Source organism: Strongylocentrotus purpuratus, unplaced genomic scaffold (assembly GCF_000002235.5).
Source record: "Strongylocentrotus purpuratus isolate Spur 01 unplaced genomic scaffold, Spur_5.0 spur5_scaffold_6, whole genome shotgun sequence".
NCBI lineage: Eukaryota > Metazoa > Echinodermata > Echinoidea > Camarodonta > Strongylocentrotidae > Strongylocentrotus > Strongylocentrotus purpuratus.
In genome coordinates, this window is record NW_022145612.1 from 9096832 (window position 1) to 9115096 (window position 18265).

Consider the following 18265-nt stretch of genomic DNA (forward strand, 5'->3'; position numbering starts at 1 on the left):
AACATGCTACGATCTTTATTGATTTTTACTGATATCAGGGACACATCTATAGATATATTTATTTTTAAGGTATTGTAAGAGAGAGAGAGAGAGAAAGAGAGAGAGATGGGGGCAGAGGGGGAAGAGCAAGGGAATATATAACGATACAAAGAAGAGAGAGAGAGAGAGAAAGAGAAAGAGAGAGAGAGAGGGAGAGAGAGAGAAAGAGGGAGGGTAAGGGAATGGGGGGGGGGGGGGGACAAAAACTAAAATAAAAACAGAAAAATACACAATAAGTATGGCCGACTGGGGATTGCAAACAAAACACTTGGGCAACTCGGCAAACAACAAACACCAGTGATTACATAATTGGCAAAGCAAGCAAACCATGATCAAATATCAGCTGAAGAAAAGCATTCGCCGCTGTTCTTAAACATGAGCACTCTGCATGACGACGCATTTCTATAACATTTACAAATCGGATACTAATCTAGTTCAACACAACGCCAGGGGTTAAAATTGTTTAAGATTTAGACTTCTTTCAGTATTTATTAAACTCGTCATCAGACCGAACTTTAATCCAGCATCGGTTTCAACCTTGGGTAGAATACGGATCCAAATGTTTGTCTTTTTTCAATGAATAGCCACCATTAACCAGTAAAGTGACATAAGGATGCTCGATTAAAACACTGGGACTTGAAAACATACCCATCGAACGTTATTCACACCGAAGGCACTGAAAATATCTTTAGGAAGCGTTCGACTTTTGTTTCAAGAAAGATGAAGCTGCTTTCTATCTTCTTGGCAATTTTCGTCTCTACGATCGTTGTCGTATCTGGACAAAACCCTCGCGTAAATGTCACTGAAGGAAATCTCGTGGGAAAGACCGTCCAGTTTAGTGAGAACCAGTTTATAAACGTGACCAAAAATGTCGATATGTTTCTGGTAAGTCATCACAAAGATGTGTTTTTACAAATTATAAATTGGTTCGTTAATACCACATTTCATGAGATCGGGGTAAACGAAAATATTGAGGACCAGATCCTTATTGAACATGTTAAACGGTAGTCCGATATTTGTAATCACTGAAGACATACATGAGAATTTCATAATGAAAGTTTACTTTTTAAATATACAATATTTGTATTTGATACATCAAATGTTCTACTGAACGATTTACTGTGTTAGAAAGAATGTGAATTGAAGACATGTATGATACCGGCACTACTATGCTTTTATAGTAAGACACTAAAGCTGATTTGCCACACTCCAACTAGGTGTAGTTAATGGAGGGTAATGGTCTTGGGCAAGTCCAAGGTATTTGTATCATACGTTACCAAGCACATCTATAAAATTCAGTATATATTTCATAATGGTATTAATTCAATTAGCTTTACCCCCTTCATATACACGGATTTTTCTTACGAGTCCTTACGGATCGCACAAATTTACGGATATTTCACGGATCCTTACGACTTGATCACTCTTATGATCGATTTAAGAGTTGTTACGAGTTTTTACGAGCTTTTCACGGTTTATTACAGATTATTACGATGTATTTACGGCAGAATTCCACGATTTGTTACAAGTTGTCACGGATAACTACTAGTAACTATCGTGTTAGTAAAGACCTGTTTACGTGCTGTTACGAATAGTTACGAGTTAGTTATGAGTATTTAAGAGTCCTTACGATTTTTAGCCAACAAATTACAACAGAAAAACAAATGTTCGAATTTGAAGCTTTTATACCTTTTCACAAATCGTTGAAAATACGTAAGAATACATAAAGAATACGTATATATTCGTAAAGTACTCGTATAACTACTCGTAAAGTGCTCGTAATAACGTGTAACAATCCATAAAGCCATCGTAACACGGCCAGAATGAAATCGTAAAAAACACTTAAGCACTCGTAATAATCCGTCAATAATTCGTTAAAAAAAAAAAAAAAAAAAAAAAAAATATATCGTTTTTTTTTTGTCAAGAGTAATTTACGGATGGTTACGTTTTGTTGCGAGCGGTTTACGATACTTACGGATTGTTACAAGCTATTAACGTGCTTTTTACTGAAGAAAAAAAAAATCCGTAGACAATCGTTAGAAGATTTTTGAAGGGGGTATGTGAAGGGGTATTAACGGATCACACCAAATATGAACTAAAATGAGAGATTTGATGTCACTTTATATTCGGAACCCAATGATACTTGGTCACGCAGGGGGGGGGGGGGGGGGGGTCGAATCCCCCTCAATTGAACGAAATGTCGGTCGACCAAATTTTCGGGATAAAACAAAAATGTGCTCAAATTTTAAAATCATCCCCTCGAAAAAAATCCTGCGTACCCCCCTGTGGTCACGTATATGGGACACCAAAATGACCAAATACTTTTGATTTGCCCTCGTATATACTATGTGCTCGATATATATTCGGCTATTATTTGTTATATCAAACTACAGATCAAGAATGATCGATTGCTTAGCCAGTACATTTAAAATCGAATGCAGCATTAACGTCTAAGTTCTAAGGCTCCTATCAACTTAGAAATTGCTGAAGTTACAGGTTTCTCAAATAGGTGAACATTGAAGCATACTAACTACAGAGGCTAAAACGTGCATCAAGAAGGAGACTTGTTTACTCGGATATGGGCCATGGTTAAGATGAGAAAGCAAGAAGGCTAGAAGGAATGTAAGAAGGCGACTTGTTAAAAGGCTCGCTAAGACGATTTGTTTAGGTCAAGAAGGCAAGAAGAAGACTTCTTAAACTCGCCAAGCCGCCTTGTTTAGGTCGGGAAGGCGAAATGGTGACTTGTTAAACTCGCCAAGCCGCCTTGTTTAGGTCGGGAAGGCAAGGAGAAGACTTGTTAAACTCGCCAAGCCGCCTTGTTTAGGTCGGGAAGGCAAGAAGAAGATTTCTTAAACTCGCCAAGCCGCCTTGTTTAGGTCGGGAAGGCAAAAAGAAGACTTCTTAAACTCGTCAAGCCGCCTTGTTTAGGTCAAGAAGGCAAGAAGGAGACTTTTTAAACTCGTCAAGCCGCCTTGTTTAGGTTGGGAAGGTGAGAAGAATCCTTCTTAAACTCGCCAAGCCGCCTTGTTTAGGTCGGGAAGGCAAGGAGAAGACTTGTTAAACTCGCCAAGCCGCCTTGTTTAGGTCGGGAAGGCAAGAAGAAGATTTCTTAAACTCGCCAAGCCGCCTTGTTTAAGTCGGGAAGGCAAGAAGAAGACTTCTTAAACTCGTCAAGCCGCCTTGTTTAGGTCAAGAAGGCAAGAAGGAGACTTCTTAAACTCGTCAAGCCGCCTTGTTTCGGTCAGGAAGGCAAGAAGAAGACTTCTTAAACTCGCCAAGCCGCCTTGTTTAGGTCAAGAAGGCAAGAAGGAGACTTCTTAAACTCGTCAAGCCGCCTTGTTTAGGTCGGGAAGGCAAGAAGAAGACTTCTTAAACTCGCCAAGCCGCCTTGTTTCGGTCGGGAAGACAAGAAGAAGACTTCTTAAACTCGCCAAGCCGCCTTGTTTAGGTCGGGAAGGCGACTTGTTAAAACTCTCCAATGCGCCTTCTCGTTCGAAAACAAGGCGCCTTGGCGAGTTTTATGAACTCGCCTTCTCGCAATCTTTGCTTAACCATGGCGCCTTGTTTAGGTCGGGAAGGCGAAATGGTGACTTGTTAAACTCGCCAAGCCGCCTTGTTTAGGTCGGGAAGGCAAGAAGAAAACTTGTTAAACTCGCCAAGCCGCCTTGTTTAGGTCGGGAAGGCGAAATGGTGACTTTTTAAACTCGCCAAGCCGCCTTGTTTAGGTCGGGAAGGCAAGAAGAAGACTTGTTAAACTCGCCAAGCCGCCTTAATTGTTTAGGTCGGGAAGGCAAGAAGAAGATTTCTTAAACTCACCAAGCCGCCTTGTTTAAGTCGGGAAGGCAAGAAGAAGACTTCTTAAACTCGCCAAGCCGCCTTGTTTAGGTCAAGAAGGCAAGAAGGAGACTTCTTAAACTCGTCAAGCCGCCTTGTTTCGGTCGGGAAGACAAGAAGAAGACTTCTTAAACTCGCCAAGCCGCCTTGTTTAGGTCGGGAAAGCAAGAAGAAGACTTCTTAAACTCGCCAAGCCGCCTTGTTTCGGTCGGGAAGACAAGAAGAAGACTTGTTAAACTCGCCAAGCCGCCTTGTTTCGGTCGGGAAGACAAGAAGAAGACTTCTTAAACTCGCCAAGCCGCCTTGTTTAGGTCGGGAAGGCGACTTGTTAAAACTCTCCAATGCGCCTTCTCGTTCGAAAACAAGGCGCCTTGGCGAGTTTTATGAACTCGCCTTCTCGCAATCTTTGCTTAACCATGGCGCCTTGTTTAGGTCGGGAAGGCGAAATGGTGACTTGTTAAACTCGCCAAGCCGCCTTGTTTAGGTCGGGAAGGCAAGAAGAAAACTTGTTAAACTCGCCAAGCCGCCTTGTTTAGGTCGGGAAGGCGAAATGGTGACTTTTTAAACTCGCCAAGCCGCCTTGTTTAGGTCGGGAAGGCAAGAAGAAGACTTGTTAAACTCGCCAAGCCGCCTTAATTGTTTAGGTCGGGAAGGCAAGAAGAAGATTTCTTAAACTCACCAAGCCGCCTTGTTTAAGTCGGGAAGGCAAGAAGAAGACTTCTTAAACTCGCCAAGCCGCCTTGTTTAGGTCAAGAAGGCAAGAAGGAGACTTCTTAAACTCGTCAAGCCGCCTTGTTTCGGTCGGGAAGACAAGAAGAAGACTTCTTAAACTCGCCAAGCCGCCTTGTTTAGGTCGGGAAAGCAAGAAGAAGACTTCTTAAACTCGCCAAGCCGCCTTGTTTCGGTCGGGAAGACAAGAAGAAGACTTGTTAAACTCGCCAAGCCGCCTTGTTTAGGTCGGGAAGGCGAAATGGTGATTTCTTAAACTCGCCAAGCCGCCTTGTTTAAGTCGGGAAGGCAAGAAGGAGACTTCTTAAACTCGTCAAGCCGCCTTGTTTAGGTCGGGAAGGCGAAATGGCGAAAAGTATTAACAAAACAGTTATTATTTCGATTTCTAATCAATTAATCAGTTGAAGTTGTTTTTAAGGTTGAATTGCACATTAACAAAATATGCAAAATTAAAGAATGACTATTTAAATTTAATATGAGTGTCCAAAACAATATCACAAATAACGTTATGTAACATGATTAAACCAGAGTATACTCTAAATCAAGATTTAATCTGCGTGTTTGTCAATATACACCCACATCTGTAATGCTGTCCTATTGATACAGGGCGTTCCATTCGCTAATCCGCCGACGCGGTTCGCTCCTCCAGAGCCTATGACGCCTTGGGAAGGTGATCGGAATGCCACGGAGTTTTCACCAGCCTGTCAACAAGTTCCTCAACCTTTGTACTACCCCGTTATATCTGAAGATTGCCTGTACTTGAATGTCTACACACCCAGTCCAAAGGTAGGTTCATAGCACGATTGGCCCTCGAAAAGGACTTTATACAGCCGCCGGTCCCCTGGTTGCCTAGTTACAAGCACACACATGCTTCTATATCAATCATGTAAATGCAACCCAAAAACATCAATTAGAAGAAAAGAAATCATCCAGAATGACGAATAATCGGTCGGTTTGCAAAATTTGGCAATGTGATTTAGTCTTTTGTCTACATAAAGAAAATAATATCTGAATATTATAGGATAATATTTACATGTAATAAAAATGACGATAATCTCTAGTTAAAGATCCAATAAACTCGTATCCTACAACTTCAGTTCAACCGAGGACTGACATCATGTTGAACGGTGGATAGATCTTGGTCTCGCTCTCTTTGGTAAACCCGACTTGAGACCGAAATTTAACCAGTGGTCGGGTTTAAATCTTAGTACCTTAAAGTTAAAGCAACCCAAGCATTTGAGATAGCACTAGGCCAATTCTAACAAAAGAACTAAAATATAAAGAATGAAAACAAGTAGGTAAAAATATACTACGGGCATATTCAAATGCAATCCTGATTGATTGACGATAGATTGTGTCGAAGCCGATCGCATAATCATGATAACGTTGAAATACTAGATTCAAGAACACTCATAGTTTGGCTTTCTGTTTCCGATATATCAAGCAATGTTGTGTAATTTCTTTAGGTCATGGAATGAAACTATAGGTCAGTCATTTTCATGGATTTTCGATTCATTTCTATTTTTTCTTCATTTTAGCCATCAGGGATACCTGTCATGGTATGGATACATGGAGGAGGGTTTTCAATTGGTTCGGCTATGGCATATGATTACTACGGAGTTCCATTGGTTGCTGTTGGTGATGTCATAGTAGTAACCATCAACTACCGCCTAGCGATTTTCGCTCAGTTTTCAACCGGTAGGTATACATGAAGTCATATAACAACAAAATCATATATCTTTTAAAACATGTTTAGATAAACAGAGCAGAGGTAGTTGAGTCGTAGAGGGGGGGGGGGGGGAGGGGCTACTGGTTTAATAGCATGGACACGCGTAACGTGTGAGGGTGAACTTGAGGAGTCTGAGAGCGGGTCCTGTCCATGGGTAAAATAGGCTGAACGACGTCATCTCTTCTCTGAAAAATGAACTTTCTATTTAACAAAGAAATCATTTCACTCTCACTAACTGTGTTTTACGTCCCAATTCTACAGAATTTTAACGTCATTTTGTCACTTCATCTTTTCTGGAAAAATTAAAAACAAACGATACAAAAAAGACCCTCCTGTTGCCTTTTCGGAATTGCTATGGAAAGTAAAGAGAATAGTATTAATGCTAAATATATTACTCATTGCGGATATATAGTATTGAAATATCACCTGACGAAGTGTTGCAGCGGCGCACGAAATGTCGTGATCTCTTGATCCCTTGTTGGAGCTACGGTCACAAATGTTCGTAGGAACGATTTGTTCGTACGAATCTCCCTGTTCCTACGAATTTCAGAGTTCGTAGAGATTCGTAGATGGGGGCATAGTTTCTTACGTCTTTCTTACGGAGTTCGTACGAACGCCGTTTAATTCGCAAGAACAACTCAAGACCTTCTTGAGAAACGAAGTGATTTTCGGTTATACAATGGCCCTAGAATTCGTAGGTTTTTCGGAAGAACGCCTTGAGTTCTTCTTACGTCAGACTTTCGCCAATCTTACGAGTCTTTGTTCTCCCAAGGTGGTCTTACGTGTAACTCATGACATTCACAAGTCATTCGTAAGAAGATCTTACGATTTTTTAAAAATATTTGGCCGGGTTGCAAAAAAGGCGCTGCCGTATACTGTCAAAAATTCTATCACCACCACTCTTACACGGTCCAGGGCCTGAGCCCCAGCAAGGAGTCAAGGGGCTGAGCCCCCTGAAGCTCATGGTTTTTAGGCATTACATTACTGTCAGATAAGCATATTTAAATAAGCTTTAGATGAGCTTATTTGTGACACTGGCATGTCACTAATTGGAGGGGAGTCCAGGGGGCAGAGCCCCTGGAAGCTCAGAGGTTTTTAGATATTTAACTATACGGTCAGATGAGCATCCAGGGGCCAGCCTGAGGGCCCTTGGTGGGGTCCAGGGGGCAGAGCCCCCGGAAGCTCAGGGGTTTTAGGTATTTAATTACGGTCAGATGAGCATCCAGGGGACCGCCTTAGGGCTCCTAGTGGGGCCCGAGGGCGGAGCCCCTATAAGCTCTCTGTTTTGTATTAGGCATTTTAGTTACGGTCAGATCAGTATATTTTGATACCTCATTTCTTTCTTTTTCTCTGTAACATACTTTTTCAAAAAGTGAGGGGGGGGGGGCTCGAGCTCACGAGCACAGCTGTTCTGCAGGCCCTGACATAAAGACTTTAAATAAGCATATTTTTCGCCCGTCTGTAAATTTGGGAATTTCCAACAAACGCATAAAAAGGTATGACTTACAAAAATATTGAGAAAAAAATACCAGAAAATCATGTCATTTCAGTAACAATTGTAAATCACTGGTATCGAATAAGAAATAACACCCACCCCCCTCTCAGTACGCCAGCGTTCAGGAGCTCATGTCTTCTCACCCCTATAACAAAAAACACAAATGCTTTCCCATCCTCTCACATGTTTCGACGATATGCTCGTATCGCTATTATAAAAACCTCCATTAACAAATATAGGTGGCATGCGGAATTTTTAAGAATTTAAATTCCTTTTAACTTTCCTTTTCTTTGAAAGGAATTTTATATGTGATTTATTTCAGGTTTTTATTATTGTTGTGTTCTTTTGGGTTAAAACTACATACCATTTTTACTCCTTTACTGCTTTTCTTTTGGGGGGGAGGGGGAGGGAGAGGGGGAGGGGGAGGGGGAGGGGGAGGATGGTGGGGCTTTTTTTTTGGGGGGGGGGGGGAAGGCGTTTCTTGGTTAGAGGCGAGTGCCCCTCCCTGCCCCCGCCTCCCCCCCCCCACTTCCGTCGCCTTTGACTATGAACAGAGTGAAGATTTGAACTTCGCGCGCTTGGCTTTATAACCGCTTAAACTCAAAATTTGCATAAATTGTGTACGTACACCTTACGAGCATCTTACGAACGCCTTACGAACGCCAGGGGTCGTTCGTACGAAGGCCATAAGAATATCCGCTCGTTAGGCGTTCTTACGAATGCCGTAAGGGCCCTCTATGAACAACTTGAGGCGTTCTTACGGTCATCGTAATAATTTGAAGCTTCTAGAATTGTCCCTCGACCCTACGAAATGTAAGAAAATCTTGCGTGGTTCTTACGGTGTAATTACGGCGTTCGTACGGCCGCCTTACAAAGAGAGGGTTTCGTACGATGTTAAAACAAATCTTGTATAAGACCATCGACCAATCTGCGATCTTACGAACGGTCTACGAACGGTCTACGAATGGTCTACGAACGCTGGTTTCGTACGGCCTTCTTAAGAAGATCTTACGAAATGGTCTGAAAATCGTTCGTACGGTGTTCGTAGCAGCCCGTAAGGGTATTTGTGACCGAGGCTGTATTGCGAGACAAACGAATGTCACAAGCGATATTATTTTCGAGAATAGTATTGTTTGTAGCGATATCTTCATGTTGTAATTTGAACTTAAAGGGATAGTTGAGTTCTGTTTTGAGACCGCAAGTGCCTTCAAAGTGCATGGTTATTGCTCTTATTCTTATCTATGACATTTCTAGTGCCTTTTTAGAACCTAAAATTGCTTTGAATTTACTATGAATTGCTTTAGACGCCAAAATGTGTGAAATTTAGTCAATACGATCATACCAATTCAGCTCCACTTTCAAAAAATACGGTGACCGTTAATTAATTATTTAATTAAAAATAACAATACATGGGCCGGCTGGTTGTGTGTAATACAACCAACACGAAAATGCAACAAAAAAAAGCCAACATCGGCATTGGCTGTAATACGACGTAAAAGACGCTATTTCGTTTTTTCAATGGCTTTTTCAAATTATCTAATTCATGTGGTGGTATACACAAGCAGGGCTCAAATTAATTTTTTGTCCACGGGGGCTCTTTCAAAAAAAAGAAGAGTCCCCGTGAGCCTTCTCACGGGGGCTCTTTTAGTGCTGACGGGGGCTCTTATTTTAATACAAATTTCCATTGAATTGATACCCATGAAACTCCTAAATTCCTTGGTATTTTATCATTATCATTTATTTAAGTCGGCAATTTCCCTCTTAGAAATGTATTTGTTACATAGCTGTTATTGAATTTTATCCCCGTGATGACATTCTCTCCATTTCTTCCCGTTCTGCACATAATGTCCTCCTCATTATTCGGAGCAACCTTAATTACATTCTTTCTTTACTTTAAGCTTTACCATATCCTTCCAAAACACAGGGGCGGATCTAGCTTTTTGCTAAGGGTGGGAGGGGGTAACCCGAATGCGATGTGGAGCATTGTCCACGAGCCGCGTAGCGGCGAGGCGATTTTTGTTGTTGCTATTTTGAACCCCCGTAAGTGATGTTTACATTGTCCACGAGCCGCGAAGCGGCGAGGCGATTTTTTTGGTGCTATTTTGAACCCCCGTTAGTGATGTTTTCCTGGCATCTACTGACATCTTCTATTACTGTGTAGGTCTGGACACATGATAGCATTTTCTATGCACATCACATTTTCACTTGGCAGCCCAAGGGGGGGGGGGGTTAAACCCCCTAAACCGCCTATTCCCCCCCCCCCCCGTGCAACATCTTTGGTGATCTTCTTCTCAATATTGATTTACTGGTCGAGTTACAATATTTGCTGGTCTTTTAGAATAACCAGATTTCAGAGAATTCACACTTTTCACAACGAAAAACTTCTCCATGTCCTTGCGCGATCGTCTCCAGCTCCAGCAGATATTGGGCGTCAGCGGCGTTACACCGGCACTATACCGGCGAAGTATAGCCACTACTGACGGCCGCACTAGCTGCACTGCCAGCTTCCGTTGTTAATGTATCGGTAATTACTCATAGCGATGGGAGAGAAAGTGCCATTTAAGTTCCATTTCATTGGTTTAAGGTTTGAAAATTGATACTCAATATTGTGTTAAAGTTATATCAGAAAAGATAATCTTTATACCACGGGGGCGATTTTTAATTTTGCAATCGCCCCCGTGAGCAACCTGACGGGGGCGATTATGGAGCTCACGGGGGCGAATCGCCCACCGCCCTCGTGTATTTTGAGCGCTGTTAACACATGTATTAGAAATCGTTATATTTATGGATATTTCAGCCGTCTCTAAACCGATTTCGATCAAACAAAGATGATTTTTTCATTTAAATTGTATGTTCTTTCAAACTTGACACTCAGTTTTTCATTGTCTCACAAAAAATTATTTTGTGTAGCGCCCTCTGCAGCAGAACTCAACAATCCCTTTAACACAGTTTCACTTATATTAACCTACAGTATAACTTTATTCCCGTTTTAGGATATATTATATATTTTCTTTCAGAGAGGTGTCTCCTACAGACTAGAATTAGGGCACATTTTTGGGGGGTAATTTCCAATGTATAAGGTTTGCCAGAATGGGTTTTATTTGGATCCGCCGAAATGATGTGACATTTCCCAAAGCTCCGTTCGCCTCTTAAAAGCCATTTGATTCTTAAGAATCTAATGAACAAGTATCAATATACATTATTATATTAATTGAGGTAAACATTTCAATTTCTTTGATATTTGTTTATGTTTGCAAATTTCTTTTCACAAAGAGGATGAAGAATCTCCCGGGAACTATGGCATGTTGGATCAAGTTGCTGCTTTGGAATGGGTGTACAACAACATCGAAGGTACAGTACTTAACAATCGTAATGTCATCAGCTTGATATCAGAGATACAGAACTTAATCTTAAAGGCCTTAACTTAACATGGGAGGTTCACTACTTGACATAACAATCTTACCGTTCTCGAATTAACGTCAATGGTATAGTTCTTAACTAGTAATTTTGAAAGCGTTAAACTCAACATCGAATGTGAGTCTTTACGTGAATTTGATCCGCCATATTTTTCCCCCAATATTTTCCAGCATTCGGTGGTGATAAAAACAGAATCACCATCTTTGGAGAAAGTGCAGGATCAGCAAGCGTTAGTTTCCATCTTGTCTCCAAACTCAGCAGACAATTTTTCAATCAAGCAATATATCAGGTTTGTAGATTATTATGCCATTCGTGATTTATGATTAAAATAGGATTTTTTTAAAAGTTATGTTGTTGCACCGGTGCGTAGATATGTATGCGGTTATTTTTTCAATCTCCCGTTAAGTTCGTGATCATGTCAGGCTTATTTAACCTTTCTGTGTTTTTTCCAACTAGAGTAAAATATATATTTTATGATTCAGGAAAAGTAAACCGATCATTGAATTAATTATACTCCTCAGCCACATGGTAATACAGGAGCACGATAGATCATAAATAAAGTAATAATATTTTACCCATCAACGACCCTGATTAGTTTTTGTAAACATCAAAACATTCTGACTATAAAATCCCTACAGAGTGGAACAGTGTTCAGTCCATGGGCTTTCAAAGATGATCCAGTCGCAGAGCTCGAGAAAGCTCAAGAACTTGGACGAGAGATGGGTTGTGAAGATACGGTCTCTTCCTCTGCTTTGGTTTCCTGCCTTCGGAATGCAGACGCCGTGGAACTGAGCACTGCAGCCGATAAAGTATTTTCACATTTTAATGATTTCACAACTTAAAAATGTTATTTGATGATTGAAAATTTTAGCAATCTAATTTTGACATTCTCAATTGGTAATTTCCTTGGTATAATGTTTAAAATATCTGTCACTGGTACAGCATTGCTTTGTAGAACAATATATTTTGTTAAGACAATCCTTCTAAGAACTAGGAAGAATTTGTTAAGCGTTGGTATTTTAATATTGAGATGAGACTGTCACCCAGCACGATAGATCTGTATATGGCGTCAATTAACAATTACAACAACAAAAAATCGAAATATATTTTTAATTCTAAATCTCGATGACCTTGGCTTTAACCTTAATATTTTATCAAGGAAATGTGTTTCTTCCTGTTTCATTGTCTGCTTATCATTTTAAAGATGTAACAGGACGCATTTCTCTTTTCTTATCTCGAAAATGTGCTTTTATAGGTTTATACCTTAGAATATCGGGTGACCTTGGACGGCAAATTTCCAGAGGAATCGTGACAATCTTTGATTGGAGACCTTTGTACCGGAGGTTTTTAGGAGACACATTTTTTATGACTGAAACTGTTTCTGTCTTTATAGGTTTATGAATTGCAGTATCCGGTGACCTTGGACGGTTTCTTTTTAGACGACAGCCCAACCAATGTCTATAAGATGGGAGACTTTGCTAACGTACCCATCCTTATCGGATTCAACAAGGACGAAGGAACCCTGAACCCGTTCTTTTTCCTTCCAGCCTACGTCGGGAGCCCGACTCCACCACCAGTCACTCGCACTTACTTCGAGGGAGTGGTCAGACAGATCTTGACTAATTACGGTAAGGACGATGAGATCGTCTACGACGCTGTGTTGAAAGAATACATCGACTGGACGATGGCCGATGATCCGGAAAGTGATTACTTTCAATCGTGGGTGAACTTCGGGACCGATTCAGACTTCGCCTCCCCATCCGACTCTGTAATGAGAAGACATGTAGAAGCCGGTGGTACCGTCTACAAATATTACATGACACATGTTCCGTCCAAGTAAGACATTTAAAGAAAAGGTTGAGTTGTGGGATTTATTTCTAAATATTAAAAAGACACACGTATATTATTAGAAGTGAAGAGTATCATAGGCAACTAAATGTCCCCTGAAAAAATTAGCTCTTCAAATACTATCACGTTTGTAATATGTCAAGAAGAAAACGACTGAAATGTCTAGATCAAAATTTGATGCCACCCGTCAGGCGCGCCGGAAGCAGTTTGGAATTGGGGGGAGGGGGTGGCAAACGTTCCAGGGGGCTCACCTTCCAGGGGCAGTGGCGTAATGAGCAAAAACGTTTGGAAGCACCGGCAGGGGGTCAAAGCATTAAATTACGGTCAGATAAGCATATTTATATACCTTATTTGTGACACTGTTAGGTCACTAATTGGCGGAGAGTCCGGGGGGCAGAGCCCCCGGAAGCTCAGGGGTTTTAGGTATTTATTTACGGTCAGATAAGCATCCAGGGGCGCTATTTAAGGCAATCGATGTGGTCCGGAAGCTAAGGGTTTTAGGTACTTAATTACGGTCAGATGAGCATTCAGGGGCCCGCCTTAGGGCCCTTTGATGGGGTCCAGGGGACAGAGCCCCCGGAAGCTCAGAGTTTTTTAGGTATTTAATTACGGTCAGATGAGCATCCAGGGGCCGTCTTAGGGCACTTGGTTGGGTCCAGGGGGCAGAGTCCCCGGAAGCTCGGTTTTTTTTAGGTATTTAATTACGGTCATATGGGCATCCAGGGGACTGTCTTAGGGCTCTTGGTTGGGTCCGGGGCGGAGCCCCCGTAAGCTCTAGGGTTTCAGGCATTTAATTACGGTCAGATGAGCATATTTTGATACCTCTTTTGTGACATTGGCAGGTCTCTAATTTTTTTCTCTCTCTCTTTCTTTCTTTTTCTCTGTAACATACTTTTTCAAAAAGTGAGGGGGGCTCTAGCCCCCGAGCCCGGCCGTTTCTTCAGGCCCTGACGTTAAGGCTTCTAAATAAGCATATTTTTTCGCCCGACTGTAAATTAGGGAATTTCTAATTTTCCAACAAACTCATAAAAAGGTATATGACTAAAAAAAATTGAGAAAAAATACGGGAAAATCATGTCATTTCAGCAATATTTGTAAATCAGTGGTATCGAATAAGAAATACCCCCCCCCCCATCAGTAAGCCAGTGTTCAGGGGCTTATGTCTTCTCACCCCTATAACAAAAACACACACACGCTTCCCCATCCTCTCATAATATTTCCACGATATGCGCGTATCGCTATAATAACAAACCTCTATTGATAAATATAGGTGGCATGCGGAATGTTTAGAAAATTGAATTCTTGTTAAATTTATATATGTGATTTAGTTCCGGTTTTTATTATTGTCATGTTCTTTTGGGCTAAAAAATACAAACCATCTTTACTCCTTTACTGCATTTTTGTTTTGTTTTTTTGGAAGGGTTTTTTTTTTTTTTTTTTTTTTTTTTGGGGGGGGGGGCAAAAATGCGTTTTGCCCCCCACTTTTTTGTTTGGGGGGCAAGTGCCCCCTGCCCCCCTCCACTTCCGGCGCCTATGCCACCCGTCGTTGCGGTGTAATATGCACATTTGTAGATTCAGTGCATGTGACATTTAGCAAGACAGAGTCAGTTTCTTATAACTCTGATGAGTCCAAAACCTCATGGTAAACAAAAGTTTTTTTATGAGCTACCGAATGAACGTTTGCTAATTGCTTCTAGACAGCTTCTTTCTAAAAAACAATCGCATATTGACCAGAACTGTATTTTATCTATTACCCGACGGCTGATCAATGTATGAAGACTGGCACGATCACACGGGGCTTTCATGCTGTATGTAACTAGTTCATCCGGGTCCCTGCTCATCACAACCCTCACATGGTTTAGGATCGTCTGCAGTTATATTACCTTTATTTTGTTCTCATTATTCCCTTGACTACTTTTGCTCACTCAAAATTAGCGTCGAGAGATGATATAAAGCTTTATTATCGATATGCTATTAGGACTTTAGGATCGCATGGGTACCTCGATATCAAGCAAATAGACCTATTCATTCAAAGTAAGCATATTTGGGTCTTTGGTTTTATAACTCTAATGATCGCATACCCCTCTTTGTTTTGTTTTTTAAATATAGTTTTTTCATTACTATTTTATGCATTTATCTCCAGGAGTTTTTTCGCTAATGGAGATCAGTCTCCAAGCACCCCTTGGCTAGGAGCGGGTCACGCAGAGGATCTGACTTTTGTTTGGGGTCATCCGTTTATTGAAGAGATTTATCATATTCATGGACACGATTTGACAGATGAGGAGAACGCCCTATCCGTGAAATTCATGCAGTTTTGGACGAACTTTGCAAAGTCAGGGTAGGTTAAGAATAATCATTCCATCCAAACGGAGCTAAAGTAAACCCACCGTAAAGTCTTGTATGTTCAAAATATTCTAAAAGAGGAAGTCCATTTTGCCCTAGGATTGGATGTATATACATGTAGAACAGAAAAATGGGAGAAGCAAACTGGGCCCACAATAAAGCACCTTGGTTTATAGCTCACGAGTGTCCACTGATGCAAAAACTTCTCTCGTTAACAGAGGACATCTATTTGACCTCCAAGATCGTCTCCCTGACTAATTAGCTTGCACCAGAATTCAATCTTTTAGGAAAACGTATATTAAGTGTATAGTTAGAAGGAGGCGGTATAAAGCGTTTGCCTGTCGAACCAAGATCGTGGATTCGAATCCAACTCCGACAGATACATGGGGTTTGCGTTATGTGTTAAGGTGACCATCCCTTGACTCATAGACGCAATCTGGCAATTAGTGAAAAACGCCCGTTCTTTGGACAGGACGTTAAATGGAGGCCTCATATACATAATTATGTAGAGGAGGGTAACCAAGTGTGTACGTTCAGCGTACCAAGAACCCACTGCATTGTTGGTATGAGAGTAAGGGAAACTCTGGTTTAGTGGTCCAACGACACATCCCCAATCAGTTATAGTTATAATAAAGATAATATAGCCATTATTTGTGGAATTGAATTTTTATAATAGTCAGGAAAAGAAGGCCTGGTATTGTATTTCCTTTTGTTTATCCTTAGTGATCCAAGCAAGTCTAGTGTTGATGGAGAAGCAGGAGTAGGAGAGGATTCTTGGCCTTTGTACACGATCCCTGAGCTCAAACACAAGGAACTGTCCCTAGACTTGGGTGAAGGCAGAGCTGTGCTGGCAAGGCAGTGCCGTTTCTGGAACGAATACATACCCGACCTGGAGGCATTTGCAAGTAAGAAGGCTTGAATTGATTGGGCATCATGAAATATATTCCGACACTTTGCTGCTGACAATTTATAAATCGCCATTTATGTCAGTGCTCCTCTCACCCCAACATTTCAAAATTCGTTCATGGTTTTATTAGTCGATGGCACTACCTATAGGTCTCTGCTCAACATTAGGAATGCCTGTAGCCAGCTAGTGTCAGTCTGTTTGAGGATATTTACAGTAAATGGAATGAGAAGAGAGAAACAAAACTCTGTAAGTACTAACAAATATACCGAAGAAGAACTGTGAAACACCTGTCACCTTGGCAGCAATTATTGAATTGCTTTCTGCCCTGCATTTAATATTCTAAATATTAACATTGGTTTTTATTGAGTGGTCTGCTAACACGAATTACATACTAAAGATTAAACGCTGCTGTGACATTCCACATATCTTGATAAGTAGATATATATATATATATCATATGCTATTATTACTTAAAATTTGTCCTTGTTCTATATCTTTAGAAACGATTGACGAAGATGAACAAGAATGGCGAGAAAGCTACGACGACTGGAAGGATGAAATGACCGACTGGCAGAAGGCCTTTGAAGACTACCAGCAGCTACCTACATGCAACTAGATTTGTAGATATATAATAGCATTCACCAAAGCTGTCTGCTCCTTTACAATTCAAAAATATACAATCTGTTAATATTTCGGTGTAGAATATTTCTTTTAATCACATATTTACGTCCCGATGAAGGATATTGATACATCATAAACAGTTTAAAACTGTTAAAAAAAATAAACAAACATAATCACGAACATGCGTTGATATTCTATAAATCCATTTGATGCCGTAAATATTGTTTTCGTATACCCGCTGTTTTAGTGATTCTAGTGTGTTCAGCGTGGAAATGCTAAATACATAGTTTAAATTCACATAAGAAGTTATGGATATCGGATCAGTATAAATGGCTAACTTTAAAAAAGCAGGAATCATAATATTTTATCGCAAATTATGCAGACATCGATGATAATAAATATTTTGTTGGATTCGATTTTGTATTATTCTTTAATAAATTTAGAAACATTGGTATTTAAGCGCATTATAAATATAATGTATTATTATTATTATTAACTATTATTATTATTATCATTATTATTATCATTATTATTATAATTATTATTATTATTATTATTATTATTATTATTATTATTATTATTATTATTATTATTATTATTACTATTATTATTATTATTCTCAAGTGCGAGTTTTTATCTTGTGTAATCAATAATGATTCATAATAATTACTCATATATTGAAAAAATATTGCTAATGTAAAGTGATGCATTTCAAAAATTACAAATATTTACATACCTTTATATTTTTTCTAAATGAAATTGTCAAGGAATTAACAATCGCAAAGTGACTTCAAGCGCCGAGGCAGTAGATAGACATGATTTCCCAGCGTTACGATGGTGATTAACATACTCAGAAATCATGCCGATGAAAAATAGCTGTTTGAGTATAATGTATCTTTTTTCAACCAGACGTGAAATAAATTCTGCAGAGTTACAATTTGCATTTTGTTCGCTCTTTACATATTCATCTGTATCGGTTATCGTCAATGAACTTTTAAGATCTTATCGTCAGCCCTTATTGTTCCAAATATAATGAGCAAATCTATAATGTTTTCATATTTTTTAAAAGTCAGTGCAATATGTATCATTTTAAATGGTTATTTATTACCTTGAGATAGTTGACTTATCTATGTCACTCTTAATGATAATTTTTTGACTCCTTTGCACAAATCAATCATGATACTTCATCGACTAAGTGAACATTCTATTCAAACTGAGGCCTCCAAGACGACGCTACCTAAATGGTGTATTTTAGAATGGGCGGTTAATCAAGTCAAGCTAGTGTGTAAGGAATGGCCCTTCC

At 40.1% G+C, this 18265-nt stretch overlaps 1 protein-coding gene across 1 annotated transcript; it reads left to right on the plus strand.

The window, feature by feature from the left end:
• Window positions 1–400: 400 nt before the first annotated feature.
• On the plus strand, window positions 401–17309 carry LOC588257 (cholinesterase 1). Its single transcript, XM_030972910.1, has 10 exons — window positions 401–924; window positions 5209–5388; window positions 6141–6300; window positions 11100–11177; window positions 11414–11532; window positions 11882–12052; window positions 12637–13079; window positions 15235–15429; window positions 16158–16339; window positions 16842–17309. The coding sequence occupies exons 1-10, from the start codon at window positions 760–762 to the stop codon at window positions 16955–16957; spliced, it is 1809 nt and encodes a 602-aa protein (XP_030828770.1). The 5' UTR covers window positions 401–759; the 3' UTR covers window positions 16958–17309.
• Window positions 17310–18265: the final 956 nt, after the last annotated feature.

Excerpts from the sequence above, each read along its gene's own strand:
- LOC588257 (XM_030972910.1), top strand. The coding sequence starts at position 760 with ATGAAGCTGCTTTCTATCTTCTTGGCAATTTTCGTCTCTACGATCGTT. Across the intron at positions 11,178-11,413 it reads GGTGTACAACAACATCGAAG|CATTCGGTGGTGATAAAAAC; the intron begins GTACAGTACTTA and ends AATATTTTCCAG. Across the intron at positions 11,533-11,881 it reads TCAATCAAGCAATATATCAG|AGTGGAACAGTGTTCAGTCC; the intron begins GTTTGTAGATTA and ends AAATCCCTACAG.